The sequence below is a fragment of the Pollicipes pollicipes genome, unplaced genomic scaffold (assembly GCF_011947565.3).
Source record: "Pollicipes pollicipes isolate AB1234 unplaced genomic scaffold, Ppol_2.1 Scaffold_4219;HRSCAF=4965_pilon_pilon_pilon, whole genome shotgun sequence".
Lineage (NCBI taxonomy): Eukaryota > Metazoa > Arthropoda > Thecostraca > Pollicipedomorpha > Pollicipedidae > Pollicipes > Pollicipes pollicipes.
The window spans coordinates 24,765,048-24,780,041 of record NW_023596448.1 but is presented as its reverse complement, the minus strand read 5'-3'; the positions used below and the strand labels follow the sequence as shown (position 1 = coordinate 24,780,041).

The 14,994-nt window shown below is 50.4% G+C and overlaps 1 protein-coding gene across 1 annotated transcript; it reads right to left on the bottom strand.

Annotated features, from left to right (window-relative positions):
- Nucleotides 1–373: 373 nt before the first annotated feature.
- Nucleotides 374–4,839, bottom strand: LOC119095038 (FMRFamide receptor-like). Its single transcript, XM_037217940.1, has 2 exons — nt 4,057–4,839; nt 374–499 (listed from the first exon to the last, which is right to left on the bottom strand). Exons 1-2 carry the CDS (start codon nt 4,777–4,779, stop codon nt 374–376), a joined length of 849 nt encoding a protein of 282 aa, XP_037073835.1. The 5' UTR covers nt 4,780–4,839.
- Between the last annotated feature and the right edge of the window lie 10,155 nt (nt 4,840–14,994).

The following is a 14,994-nucleotide window of genomic DNA, read 5'->3' as shown; positions in this document are numbered from 1 at the left end:
ACACCTTGGTACCATGATTGGCACTTAGTAAAGCGCAAATACCCCGCGTTAGCTGCAGAACTTCTCTATAGGCCGTTGAAGGGGACTTAGATGAATAAGAATACATTTGTGTTGTGGCGATCCTAAGGCATTCACGCACAACCCAGCGTGTTCAGCCAAAGGGTTGCAGTTACCTGCGCGTCGTTGCACTGGTCGGACTCGAGCCGGGGCTCCTCGCCCTGCCAAATCCCGTCGCCTATCCTCGTGTGACTTTGTTTTGTATGGGAGGAGTGAGAGAAGCCAGTGCACGCCAGGGGTGTATCACTCACCCCGCCATTTCGACTTCAAACAGGACCGAGGGGCGTGCTAGAGAGCAGTGAATCTGTGACCTTCGTCAGACGTTGGGACATAGCGGTGTGCCGTGAAGGGTGTCCTTGGCTGTGCCGTGAATGAGGCCGTCCTCCGACCAGCGGCTCATGGAGATCTGCTCCGCCTCCTCGAGACGCTCGTTGTGCAGAGCCTGGCGCAAATCATCCCCGCCGGCCGGCCGTCTCTCCGCCGCGATCGAGGGGGACCGTCACCGCGTCGCTCGTCAGATCACCCCCGGCCAGCCTCTGTCCGGGCGGCTGCGGGCCGCCGTGTCACGTGACCGCACTGACGTGACTCTGTAAAATTGCAATTCCTTGAAAATGACTTTCAGAAATCGTCGAAGCTATGACCTTCCTAAGATAACCTACCGTTGATTTCCTTCTCGTTTTTTTCCACCGATTTGGAGGCTCGTCCCCGCTAGCGCTGACGGATTTCCGACACGGTTAAGTTTACATGTGCGTGCTCTAGTATTGCTTGATAGTTTGCGAATCATGAATAACAGAAAAACGCAAAGTGTGTAATAAATTTAGTGTTTCTAGAAATGCGAAATCGTCGCCCAGTTTGGATTAAGGTACCCCAAATCCGCACTTGGAATCTGTGTCCAGGCATTCCTTATAACAGCTTCTCATCCTCCTCAGCTAGCGCCCCCACATGCTGCCAGCTTATCAGTCGGCAACTAGTCGGCTTACTGGCAAGCGGAAGACAAACCTTGGTGGCAAGAATCGACCAGTTAAAGCCGGATGCAGCCGGTTTATATCGCTCGCGCGTCTGGGCAGATGTTGCCAGATGTCCCCAAACTTTGCAAATTAGCTGTAAATACTGGTATTTTGATGCGTGATACCGCATTTCTTTGAGCGCATAAGTTGATCTTTTTGCGATGTCATGAAAAAGTAAAGGGACAAATCGGTCGACGTCATTGGAAGGCTGGAATGTTGTAAAGGCCGTGCTGTACAGCACATGTATTAGATCAACGGCCATTGTACGAAAAACATAAACGCAACGTAGCAGATCTGAATTTGGGTTATTCTCACTGCCACAAGAGAAAGGAAATGTCAAAGCAGTTTTGGTGCGTCGAACAACATTACCGTGGACTTATTTCCTTCCGTTCGCAAACACGTGACACACACGAATAGTGGCTCAAGAGGCAACATAAAGATACGCACGCGGTTCGAGCTCCGTCCATAGTGAAGACCCGTAAGCAGGTTGTGAGCGTGTCGTGTTCGGGCGCAAGCATACGTGAACTAAGAAAGAAACGCAATAAAATTTCTGGCGTAGCCCCGACGGGAATTTCTTGCGCAGTTCTGATACTGGGTGAGAAAGATGAGAGGCCGCTACGCAGACGTTCGATATGGTCGAATTGCCGAGTGTCAAATTTTTGGTCTGATAAACGGGTCGCTGTGACCATTATTTGTTCAAAATGACTTTCCATGGAACACTCCGTGAGTAAAAACCAGCTTTTTTAACGACGAAAGCATAACAATTACTTTTTGCTACAGGAACGCTTCAAATAACACTTTACCACAATTTGTGTGGGAATAGGTCCCAACGGACCCGTGAACGCAGTTACCACATCTTCAACGGCTAACATAAAGGCAAAAACACCACGCGTTTGCCAGAACAAAGTAAATATTCAAATTATTGACAGCACAAGTACACAAAACATGCTACTTCCAGGAAACGAACACATCTCCGCATCAGTGCCCGCACATCGTGACACTGACAACAAACCTATACCAACGTCGGCACCGGACCGCGAGTCAGTATGATTGCCAGACATGCGCCAGTCCCAGTAGCAGACACACAAATGCGCCATGAGCGGAAACAAGCAACTGCCGGCAGCAGACACAGGACCGTTTCAAATGCGCGGTTCCCTTTTCCACACGCAAGTCAGCTCCGAGAACATTTTAGCGGTAGTTCCAGACGCGTGTCAGGACCAATCAGAAAGACGCGCTAATAAAAGCACGAAGTTCCACCAATGTCGTACCAGGCACGGTACAGGAAAACCCACCAGTCACGTCCAAACCATCGCATCGTTGAATCGCAGCCAATGTCGTAAGGAGCATCGTGACGTTGGTTCGCAAAGCAGAACAGCATCCTCACTAACAGCCGGTGACATCAGCCGACCCAACTTTGCTGGGACTAGGGCCGATATGTCCTGACTGAATCCGACGCTGATGCTGACAATAATTAAGACCGTGAATGCAAACTAGGTTCTTTCGCGAACATAGCGGCAAGCATCGTTGTGACATCGATAAACACTCAACACCCCCGCTTCGGCATGAGATCCTGCACTGATTCAGAACATTACCATTCCACAACTGTCTCCATGTCACTGCGTCGGGTGGACACCCTCGCTAGCCTTGATCATAGACAGACATTCGTGGAGTCCGTGGAGACACGTATAACGTCTACTGGAACTGCGCCACGCGCATACGGGGCTGGCGCGTTCCGCGAGGTGACATCCGTATCCCAGACGCCACCTGTCGAGCGCTTGCGGACATCGTCACCGAAGAGGTGGGACGGCTTTACGCATCTGCGTACCGGCTGCTCACATCACCAATCCAACGCCAGGGAGCCGGGCGAAGTGAAGCCTGAGGACCCCCCACATGAGGAGCGTCGACTCGGCGGTGTCGCGACGGTGATGCCGTCGTCTTCACGTCTGCTCATCCTGTGTGTCCAGTCCTGCGTCCAGCTCGCTCTGGGGTAACGGACCTGAACTGGGGACATATACGGGCTGGCGTCTCAATGGGATGCTGCCAAACAACAGCCACTGTCGGCGTTTAGCGCGCTCTGCTCAGTCGGGCTCCGTCGGCCTGGACGCGGAGCACGCACGGCGTGGCGAAACGTCGCCCACCACACGCTTACCCCTGAGACGCGATCTTCGCGTCACAAAGCGACGCCCGCCGTTACGGATCATCACATCATCACATGGTTTCCGTGTGATTATGTGAGATCATCATACCGTCCGCCACAGATCATCACACCGTCAAGCAGTGCCCGCTGTGGGCGGTGGCTCCCACCACCGAACAGTGCTCATTATAACGGCACATCACACTCTCGAGCGGTGCCCCTGCGACAAATCATCGCACTATTACATGGCTGGTATTACATATTACATGGCCCCGCAACGCTCACCTCACTACTTAACGGTGCTCCCTGGGACAGATCATCGCACTATTATCCGGTGCTCCCTGCGACAGATCATGACACTACTAAGCGGTGCTCCCTGCGACAGATCATCGCACTATTATCCGGTGCTCCCTGCGACAGATCATGACACTACTAAGCGGTGCTCCCTGCGACAGATCATCGCACTATTACACGGTGCCCCTGCGACAGCTCATGACATCATCCCCGTGTGGGAGATCACGACACCATCAAACAGCGCCCCGTCACGGATCACTGCGCCATCGAATAGTGCCGACAGCGGATGATGACCGCACCGTCGGACGGTGCTCCTGTGACGGGCACGCTCACCACCGGGCGACATCAGCCTCTCGGCGGCTCGTGCTCCCCGCGCGGCGTCGGCGCTGGCAGCCCGTCACATGTCCACGGTCTCGTCGGTGCGGTGAGAGACGGCTGAGGCCGCGGCGCGAGCAGCTGGTGGCCATCGGGCGGCTGGAGGCCGCGCCGCTGCGTGCTGCGGTCCAGCCGCTTCAGCGGCACGTGTGCGCCGTTAGCGCCGCCAGCGAGGGTGACGTCATCGGCGCCGTTCCAGCCGGCATCGCGCCGCCGCAGCAGGCGCGAGCAGAAGAGCCGCAAGAAGAGGCGGCGGAATTTCTGGCCAAAGGTGCAGTAGATGATGAAGTTGGAAGAGGAGTTGATGTTGATGAGGAGGTTGCTGAAGTCAGCGATTCTTTCCATTCCGTCGTCGTTTACGATCTGCATGCCGCTATTGTTGAGCAGCTCGATGATGTTGATGACGAAAGAGAGGCTATTGCAGACTATGAAGAGGAGCACGATGGCGAACAGCATGGTCGCCAGACCGATCTCCTTCTCCTGGCGCCGGCTCAGCAGCTGGCGCATCTTATTTGCGATGCGCACGTTCTTGTAAATAAGGCTGTTGAGCACCACCAGTGTGCCGAAAGGAATGCAGTACATCACCACCAGGTACATCCACATGATGTACACCTCGATGTACACCAGCTCGCTGCGCAGGTCCGTGGGACACGCGACAAACCCGACCACCGTCATGTTTTCTCTCAGATCCAGGATCGGCCGTGCTTCCGTCTCGAAGAACTTGGGCACGTTGTAGAGCACGACGCATACACTGATGACGATCATGTAGAGCCGGGCGCGGCCGTACGTGCAGATGTAGCGCGCCTTCAGCGAGTGGCACACGGCCACGTAGCGCTCGATGGTGACGGTGACGGTGACGTACGTGCTGCCCGTGTGCGCGATGGCAGCCAGCGGGTACAGCCAGGGAGTCATGTGTGGGATGAGGCGGCCGCTGAGCGCGCGTAGTCGCGGCGAGTACTGACTCAGCGCCGGCACGCCCCACACGAAGATGGAGCAGACAAGCAGCAGGATGTCGAAACGTTGCCAGCCCGATCAGGCAGCAGTTGATGGAGGCGCGCATCTGCTTGCGCGACAGGATGTAGATGGAAACGGTGTTGCAGACGATGCCGAGCAGGTTCACCACGTTCATCACCACGCCCTGCAGCACGAAGAGATACAGGCTCGGTGGCATGGAGCACGGCAGCACCTGACCGCACTTCTCGCAGAGCCGGCGCGTGTCATTCCATACGTCTCCCATGACACTCAGCATCGCTTCTTCCTCCATGATGGCCATGCCGACCACGACCGCTGCTTGGCCAGGGCACTCGCACCGCGGAACTGTTTCTAGGTGGAGTAGTATCGAAGACACCCAACGCACATCGCGACGAATCAGGAGCGTCACGAGGTCCCCTCGGGGGAGCGGCTCCGGAGGAGCAGTGCCTTCTCTCGGTGAAACCGTTCCTGCTTTCTTTCTCGGTAAGTGGCTCGCTGGGGGTGTCTCTTCTCGCGAGGGACGGAGGATGTCACAGAGGACGTCCTTTTGTTGCCGAGGACGACCTCCTCCCGGTGCGGTGTCTCCCGCAATGTGGATCCTCCGCGCTCGCCCGGGCTGTCCTCAGGCCATCAGGGGCGACGAAATGGTATGCCGAAGACTGCGCGCCGACTGCGTGACGTCTGCGCGACGTCCAGGACCGCCTCACGGCGCTGGCGACGTGGCAACTTCCGCCACTACGGCACCTGAGGCAGAACGCACTGTTTTCAGCCGCAGCGAAACAATGACCCAGCCCACACTGTACAGATGGCGAACGGGATGTCGGTGGGAGGGCGTCCCGGCGGAGAGAGAGCCGGAGCACGTGTGTAACACAACACCTGCAGACACGGTTCGTTGTCACATTTCAGCTGAAACACCTCCTGTCAGTTCGCTTGGAGCAATCGTGACAATACTGAACAGCCAGTGACAGTGTGGGACGCAATTTTCATGACGTGTGCTGAGACGTACTTTATTTATATTGCAGACATTTAGATGTTTTATATTTTTTATAAAAAATATATATTCATTTTTATATATTTTATTTCATTTTTTGTATGTCATCTGGTTTACATTTTTGGTATTGTCGTTGTCCATTTTCTGAATAACTGGCACGTCTAAGCATGGCTAAACGCTGATATGAAGTAAATGTGCGAGCAGAAAAAAAACTATTGTACTGGTCGCTTGAGAGCCGTTTGATTATCGACAGGATCGCTTCGACTTCGTCTTAGACCGAAAAGTGAAACCTCGGCAGAGATATTGCCCGAAATTGGGTCGCTTTCGTTCACCGCGGGCTGTCAGCAAGTCCGCGCATACCATTCGGAAGTTTACAGGGATACGATAGTTAGATAGATACGATAGATAGTACGATAGTCGGCATCTTTCTGGTTCAGCTGTGATAGGCTGGCGGGGATCGATGTTAGCTTCAGCCACGGGGCTTGAATAGTTGGAAGAACACCTGAGGCGGGGCAGGGGGGGGGGGATGGGTGCAGCAGGCGACCCGCACTCGCTTGCCGGTGGATCGGGGCAACAAACGGGGACCACAGCTGTGACATTCATACAGTCGGTGGCAGAGTCATCACCTGATATTCAGATACTGGTTCTCGACATTGTCAACACCGTTACCCCGATCCACGTTGCCTAGATATGTTAAGCATATCGTGGCGAGTTAAGGTAGGCATTACTTTACAACGTTACTACCTGTTCTGTTCTGTCAATCAAATAAGATGCTTTAAGAGCAATGTTCCAAATCGCTGTTTTGATAATTTTTCGTTGTGTTCACGCCAGCCTTTTGTCTCCAGTCACTCCCTAATTGTACCAATGTCACGACATATTCGGTAACTATGAATCGATTGGACATTTCTTTTGCTAGTGATCGACATAAGCCTGCAGCCACCCCCCCCCCCCCTCCCCTCCAAAAACCAATCCCAGGATCCCATAGCACGAAAATCCACGAGATTCTAGATCTGCCCTTAGGATCAGGCACATGTGAATTATTTCGACACATCGAAACCAGTTCCCAGACGAATTCCACTGAGTTAAACGGGAATCACGTGCATTGTGCGAGATGTTTTTTGTCTCCGTAGCAGTATTCCTCGCATACTAGGAGTGCTGCCTCGGTGTAGGGGTACTGTGCCCCTCCAATGAACTTTTGTTGCCTGGGAGGCTTGATTTTACTCAATCCAGGAATTTTCTGGGCCATGATGTGTCTGGTAATGGTGTTTCAAGACCAAAGGGCCTCACTCCAGCCCTGAACACTCCTTTAACAACTCGTTATTATGAGTTTGGAGCTCTTTTTTTGGTACTAGCTGATCTTCAATACACCAGAGGGCGATAGCCAGACGGTATCAATTTATCAAACAAAATTTCGCTTGACCGACAAACTCAACGGAAACTAAAAGCCGATGATGTCACAGTAAGAAATTGAAGACCAGTCATGCCCTCAAACCAAACGCTGAAGCTCTCTCACGCTTTCCTCTTGAACAACTCCTTCAACCTCAAGTGGCATTTTATGCGACGCAGAAGAGCATGGAGCACGTGGCGGCCCCTGACGGGCTGGATCTTCAAATCCTCAAGTCCTCGTAAATCTGCACACTGGACTTCCAGATTTGTGCATGTAGCGACGCCTGCAGGCAGCTGTTTGATCAAATGCCCCAGCCGGTCCCACAACTGCACAGCCAACTGAGAACAGCAAGTCATCACGACCATGCGCTGTTGGACAGGCACGTTTTTTTTGCCACCTCAATCAGGCCCACAGATGTCGCGTGAAGGACTGCGCCGGTCGACGATACAAACACCAACGAGTAGATTCGTAGCACGTGTGTGCGATCAACCGTGCATTGCACAAACGGATGCCTTTATCGCATAGTATCTCTCACACATGCGCGCCAGCCCAAGTCGTTGACAGGATCCAATGCCCTGCACACTGGTTGGGGTGACGGAGGATCGTCGCGTAGGATTACGCTCTGATTACGCACCAAGGATTACACACCAAGGATTACGCACCAGGAGGTGAGATCAGTTTTTGTTGAAAGTCAGCGTGGCAGTAACTGCGTCAACATGACAACGTTGACTGTCGGGGTACGAGCTCATTCGGGCCCGGCCAAGCACGCGCTAAGCAACCGAACTGGACAACGTTGGCTCACTGCAGTCGTCGCTCGCTGGAAGCACCTCCACGTACAGAGTGAGGGTATTCGAGCCATGTGGTAATGAGTGGCAGCCCGTAACTTGACACATCCTTGCCCATGTCGGGAGAAAGCGGCTGTCGATCCATATTCGGTGTCCTAGAATTGCCTGCTTTGGGTGTAAGGCAACACCTTATGAGGAGGAATTTTTCACTCCTGTTCCCCATATTTTATGTGAATTTTTCACTCTTGCCTGACATTGTCTAATCGCACATGCCAAACCCCTATTCCCCTTTCTGAGGTTTTCAGATGTCATCCAAAACCGAGCTCACTTGAAACCACCAAGCATAAACGAAGTTCCACAGAACCTGGACACCTATGGCTATGTCCTGCCGCCTCACCTACATCTGAATCAGGCCTATGTATGCAGGGGCGCCAGGTACCTCAGCAAGGGCGCCGGGTACCTCCAAGCTCAAGAACCCCAGCGACGCCAGCCGCTTGCACGCATCAAGTTTGGTTTGGCTTGCACGCATGACTGTCTGCCAGCAGACCATGCAAAAGGTACTGACTTTTTGGTTTTTGGGGAGCAGGAAAAAAAACAGAAAGTCTCCTTTGGACCAAGTAACTGCTTACCTTACCTGCTTCCAACACATGATTGGTAGCCAGAGTTAGCCATTTTCTGTTTTAATCCGTCGATTTTTGTCATATGACAAATTGTGATGCCACAAGTCATGCAATGGGTTTTCTTTTGTTCCATATTCTTGATTATTTGCCTCCAATTTCTTGAAGTGGTCCCTTATGGCTGCTTCAACCTGATGTTTTCTGTAGCTGTCATGGTTTGCTGACTGGCAAATGACTGTACTGTATATATGCACCATATTTTTAACACAAGGATACTCTAAGTTGCATAGAACTTAAAATCTGAGTTACATATTAGTATGTAACAAATAGTCAGAACATCCCATTAAAATGTGAAGCCAGCATCTCACACTCTGTCATCAAATATGAATAAACAAGCCTAAATAAATGCCTTTGCTGCAGCTGAAAAGGCAAGCAACAATACTGGCATGGTCATGTAAAAGTTATGTTACTTTTGGAGAAGAGAGATTGTTTTGTGGAGTATACCCATTATTACTCTTGACATAGGTTAACCAAGGTAATCAAAATAAGTTGTTCAAAGTGATTTAAAGTACTTTGATATGTGTGTTGTCAACTTTGATGTCAACAAGCATACACAAATGAACAACAAAAATGTAAGTTGAAAGCAGTAAAAAATCAGCTCTTTCATGCTTTCATCACAAGCGGTGCTGTCAACAGATAGGTGAGTTGAGATGATGTTCAACATATGGGCTACTCTAAGTTAGGCTAAGTTGGTTAAGTGCATGGCAAGTGACAATAGTAATTATGCAAGAATCAGTAATTCACAACTGCTGCTATAGTGCAAATAGGGCAGACAGGATTATATGAAGCAAGGCCTCTTTAGGTTAGGCATAGTAAGGCTACTTTCATGGAAATAAACATTTTTTTTGTAAGAAACAATGACAAAATGTTTGTTTACTCTGACTCTATCTTAACAGGAGCCAGAGGTATGTCTATTGTGTTTGACTTGGTGATTGGCTGATATGTAGAGGTCCAAGATTTTTTGTTGTTTGGGTGTTTTATACTTGTTGAATATTCTGTCGTTATTTTGTTATTGAATTTCTTTGCTTTTTTGTGTTAAAAGCGCTGTGGAAGGGAAGTGCAAAGTGCAGCCTCAAATTATTGGTGTTAATAATGTGTTATGCTCATCACACTGTCATGAACTTGCTATGCTCTAAAGTATTCTGGATCATTTTAATGGCCTAAGATGTTAAAAAAACAAAACAGTTTTGTCAGGTTTCTAATATTACGTCCATGCCAACTTGAAATAGATGCCTTTGTTTGCTGAAGCATCAGTCACAAGCTCATAAGTTCCATCTTCTGTGAACTTTTTTCAATCCTGCACGGTCTTTTTGCGATGGAATTTTTCACTACCACCCTCGTTGAGAAGCGATTCTAGCTCCCTGTCGTTATTTCCTTTTCGCTGCGTCGGTGCTTGTGTCTGCGTGTCTACAGAAGTCTCAGGCGCGTGGCTGCAACATTTCCACTGCGTAACTGCAGTCATTTCCGGGGCTGATCACAGACCTTTCCGATGTTGGGCTGCGAATGTTCCCTTTGTGTAATCACGGCCATTTCCCCTGCGTAGCTGCAGCTCCCCACGATGCAGAACTGTACATGTTTCCGGTGCCTGGGTATGGACTACAGTCGCCATTTTTAAGCCCGCAGGCCCGCAATGCACGGGCTTAAAAAGCCCGCAGGGCTTGAGGCTGGCATTGCTGCCTATATTGCAGGCATTGGCGGATACTCTACACCTAAGGTTATCTCGCTTATGCCTTTTAGCGACAAAATGCCATCATTATTAACGGCATAGATATCGTCACCTGTTCAAGGAGCTCAAATGCATATCTAAGCATGGCCTTCACCGTCCAAAGGACAGGCTTGGACGAGCTCGAAGTTGCTAGCCACCGTTGAATGAATCATTAGCTGTCCGTGCGCGAGACACGAGGCCATTTGTGGCGCACTCGTCTTCCACCAAGTCCTACGTCTACCTCCCGCGCCGATTGTTTACTTGCCATGGGACATGCGAATACCGAGGCTGATCGGTGTTCTGTGTGCAACCGCGCTAGAGGCTTTCAAGGATAAATGCAGCATTAAAGGAACAGTTTTGTAGTTGAGCTCTCATCCTCGCTGCTAGACGCAGGCAATCGTAATCAGCCATCATTCAGGTACCGGACTGCTGTCTATGCAAATGGAAAGGTTGTTAGCTTGCTGCCTATTAGCTATAGACATTGCTATTCTTTATTTTTTACACGACACGTTTTCATGCGTGAGAGCATTTATTTTGCATTGTATGTGCCAATTTTTCCATGTTAAATTGACAACTTTGCTAGTTGATAATGCCGCCGCGGGGCTACAGACCTTTTTGTTGCGCTACTGCAGACACCCCCGCCGCATTCCTTCGATCCAGGGGCCTAGTTTCACACGATAAGTCGACGGCTAGGCTAAACAATGAAAAATGACCCAGCGTACACCCAAAATATGCTAATAAAAAGGCTTCTCCTCAGATTAGCCCCTTTTCTTTCCAAAGTTAGTGGGAGGCTGAAGCCCAAGTTGGAAGAGGGCCGAAGCCCCCTCGATTAAATAGAAAACCACAGCCCTGCTACGGTCGTTTACGGTGCGTGTCTGGAGCCGTTTCCGGTATATATCTGCAGACTTCAGTCGTCCAGGAACCGGTATCCGATATTCCCAAAGATCGGTCTCCACTCTCCCCAGAGATCACTCTCCGATTTCCCCAGAGGTCGGCCTGCGATTCCTCGAGATCGGCCTTCGATCTCCCTGCAGCCGGACGCAGAGCCGGCACCACAGAGCCAGCCGCCACCGGCGGGCCGCCCACCCGGCTCAACGCCCCACCGACGTCCGTGCTGGGAGTGCTCTCAGATGGCATGCTGAGTATGCTGATATTGCCCGGCACGTTGCGTAAATGGAACGCCAGTTATGTAACAGCCAGCTTGCGTGCGGTTCTCGGTAGCACGTGATTCTGCGAAGTGGGCCCGGAAGACGCTTTTGGCGTCGACTGCAGATCTTGGGGGCTTGTAGCTCGCGAGGACTTGCAGCTCGTCCGGCTTGTAGCTCGATTTTAGTTCACCTTTTGAGGTCGTCGTCATTTTAAAATACTGCGTCAATCGCCACCGTTGCGCAGTGACGAACCTTACACAGCGATAACTCAACATCTTACTCAGCTCAGAAAATGTTCAACGCCTGCCCCGTTCCATCGCGCGCTCTGCCCCTCCCCCCCCCCCCCCCACACCTTCCAGCCAGTCGTCTGTTCCAAATCCCCGATTCCTCGCCGAAGCTGCTGCCTGTCGCTAAGTGGATTTACACTCAAGCCCTCCGACGCGGCCAGCGTGTTTTTCGGCGGCGGCCAACTCACCCCTGGGGCCCATTAACGCGTGCGGGAGGTAGTGAGGCACACACCGCCCCCCCCCCCCCCCTCTCCCCTGGCGGCCACCGTGGACCGCCAGTGCGGCCGATAGCGCGACCATCAGGAACCGGGAACCGACGACGGCGAAGACGGCGGCTCAACAGCAATGTGAAGTCGACATAAACTTGATACAAAGGCGGAGTACCGTACTGAAGGTTCCCTGACGGCACCTTATCCCTCCCCCCTCCCCCGCTCTCCCAGTTTGTTTGTCTCTATCTTCGACCGAAAGTTCAGCCCGTGCAAATACTAACAGCAAGTACTAAAACCCGCAAAGAGCCCTGGCAGATTCGTGAAAATCCGTCCAATAATCTCCCTATGAATTTGATGAAGCACCGCTCCTGTTATGACGCTCCTCCGTGTACACTGTTCGTAAATGGTGGATTTCGGAAAATGACTGTTAGTGGCCACGATATTCGCAGCAGGACCGAGTGAGCGGTCAGGTGCGCCGTCGGGTCGTAATCCCCGGGCGTTGCTAGGCCTCCCCGGAAGCAGCCATGAACCTATGTTTCAGCCATTTCGCACCCAAAATGATCATTTTGGCAACACCTGAGCGTGGATCAGAGCTGCCAATTTTTGAGATTTGGAAAACCGGCGCCGCCCGCACCCAAGTTTTGACACCTGCCCCACTCAGGAAATTTTCCCGCTCCCCAACAACGCACGGGCCCGCTAGCCGTATTTTTCATTCCAGGTAACCACATTCAACCGTGAAATAGTGCAAATGCCAAAACAAGGGGATGTAGAAGGCTGAAACCTTTGTATTTCTTAAGTTAGCTCTGTCGTGGGTTTCTCTAAGGATTCTTAGTTGTCATTGCAGGCACACATCTTTCAAGTTGTCATAATATTAGGACCACGGCAAGGAAATGTCATTCTACATTGATTTCTTCAGTTATGCTTTTTAAGTAGCACTCAAGGTGCTTTATATAATACATGTAAACAACTACAATCATGTGTTTTGAGTAGCACTAAAGTTGTTAGATATAGTGCATTTAAACAACTAGAATTTAGATAATTTTGAATATACAAAGGAATAAATATTCAAGCCTCCTTGTACCAGACATCGACCCATTTCTGGCCAAGACAAAATTCTCTTAGTCCTTTGGAAGGTTGTTCGCAAGGAGTCTACCATTCAGGCCTTGAAAGAAAAGAACTTGAACAGCTGCCACCAGGGTCAGCATGCATAAATCATGACTGAGTTTACAATTTCCTGGGTTTTCATCACAAGCCTTCAGTCATACATGCCTATATGTAGGTGTGCCTTTAGCAAATACAGATTGTGCATCAAAATCCCAAAGGTATGCCAGGTAGTTTCAAGTATTGGCAAATCCAGTCCAATCAGCAAAAATGTGCCTTACAGTCATAAATGCCGTGGAACAAATATAAGGAACAACACTTCCCATTGCCGAGAGGTTCCAAAACAATAGCCTTTCAACAGCATAGACGGCAATGGACTTATGTGAACAACAGCTGACTACGCTTGTCCCCGTCCAGTAATGAAGCTTAGGGTTGGGCTACAAGACAAATTATCTTCATGTTGTGTTTAAACTGCAGATGCCTCCAGTACGGGTGAAAATACAGCTAACAGAATGCGTCCCAGTCCTTCAACTTAACAACGGTTCATGTCGTATGAGAAGTCAACGATGCGGGCAAGGCAGGTGCGTAGTTTTCTATTCAGTTGGGCGCTTCAGCCTCTCCCCTTCCCCTTCATGCAACAAACTTGGGCTCTACCCCACCCATCCGAAACTTTGAAAGCAAAAAGAAACATCCGGTGAGAAACCCATATTTTGGCGAGTTTGGGGATGGGGTTCATCATTTTTTTACGATTCAGCCCCCCGCCCCCCATTCGCTCTCGGAAACTACGCCCCCCTCGGGAGAGCCAAGCATTGCACCTGGTGGGAGACAAGTGTGCCATAATTAACTTCATGTCTTGTCCTTGGAACCTGGTTACCCATCCCAACGTGACTGGCAAATACGAGCTAGTCCATACATTCTCTCCGTATATATATATACTCGTCCGTATAAAAACCCTGAAGATTATCTTTGGATATGAATCCGAACTCATTCAAAAGCTGACGATATTGACCAGTTTTGCCGATCTACGTGCACCGATTTCGTCCCTGGATACGTTTGATTATATATGCATACATACATACATATACAGATGCACACACATACACACACACACACACACATATATATATATATATATATATATATATATATATATATATATATATATATATATACATATACATATATATATATACATATATATGTATCTCTCTCTCTTCTCTCTCTCTCTCTCTCTCTCTCTCTCTCCTCTCTCTCTCTCTCCTCTCTCTCTCCTCTCCCTCTCCCTCCTCCCTCTCCCTCTCCCTCTCCCTCTCCCTCTCCCTCTCCCTCTCCCTCTCCCTCTCCCTCTCCCCCTCTCCCTCTCCCTCTCCCTCTCCTCTCCCCCTCTCCCTCTCCCTCTCCCTCTCCCTCTCCCTCTCCCTCTCCCTCTCACCGCGTGCACAGTGCATAGACCAGAAAGCATTGCTACGTATAGGCAGCATAGTTCGCAGATGATGTCTAAGCTGCAGAGGATTGGTGGATTTAGCAAACTTATGTTCGAGTTTCAATACAGAGTCATGTTCTAAATTCAGCCGTGCCATTAGGTGATTTTTCTTGCTCCAATATGCTCTGGGTAGCTGCATCCATAAGACGTACCCAGTTCCCACTCGCTGTTGAGTGTAATGATGATCCGTAACAATTTTGAAAACTGTTTTTGCAGAATACAAGAGTGAGGCTTTGCAAAATTAGTTTAGGATTGGCTGAGCAGACAAAAAAGATAAAGCTGAGTTCTAAAATACCCCAGAGGTTGAGGTTCTCCTTGCATTTGGTAGCTTTTCAGTGTTGGGGGGGGGGGCAGGGGCAGGGCCCCCTAATCGCAGCGGAAG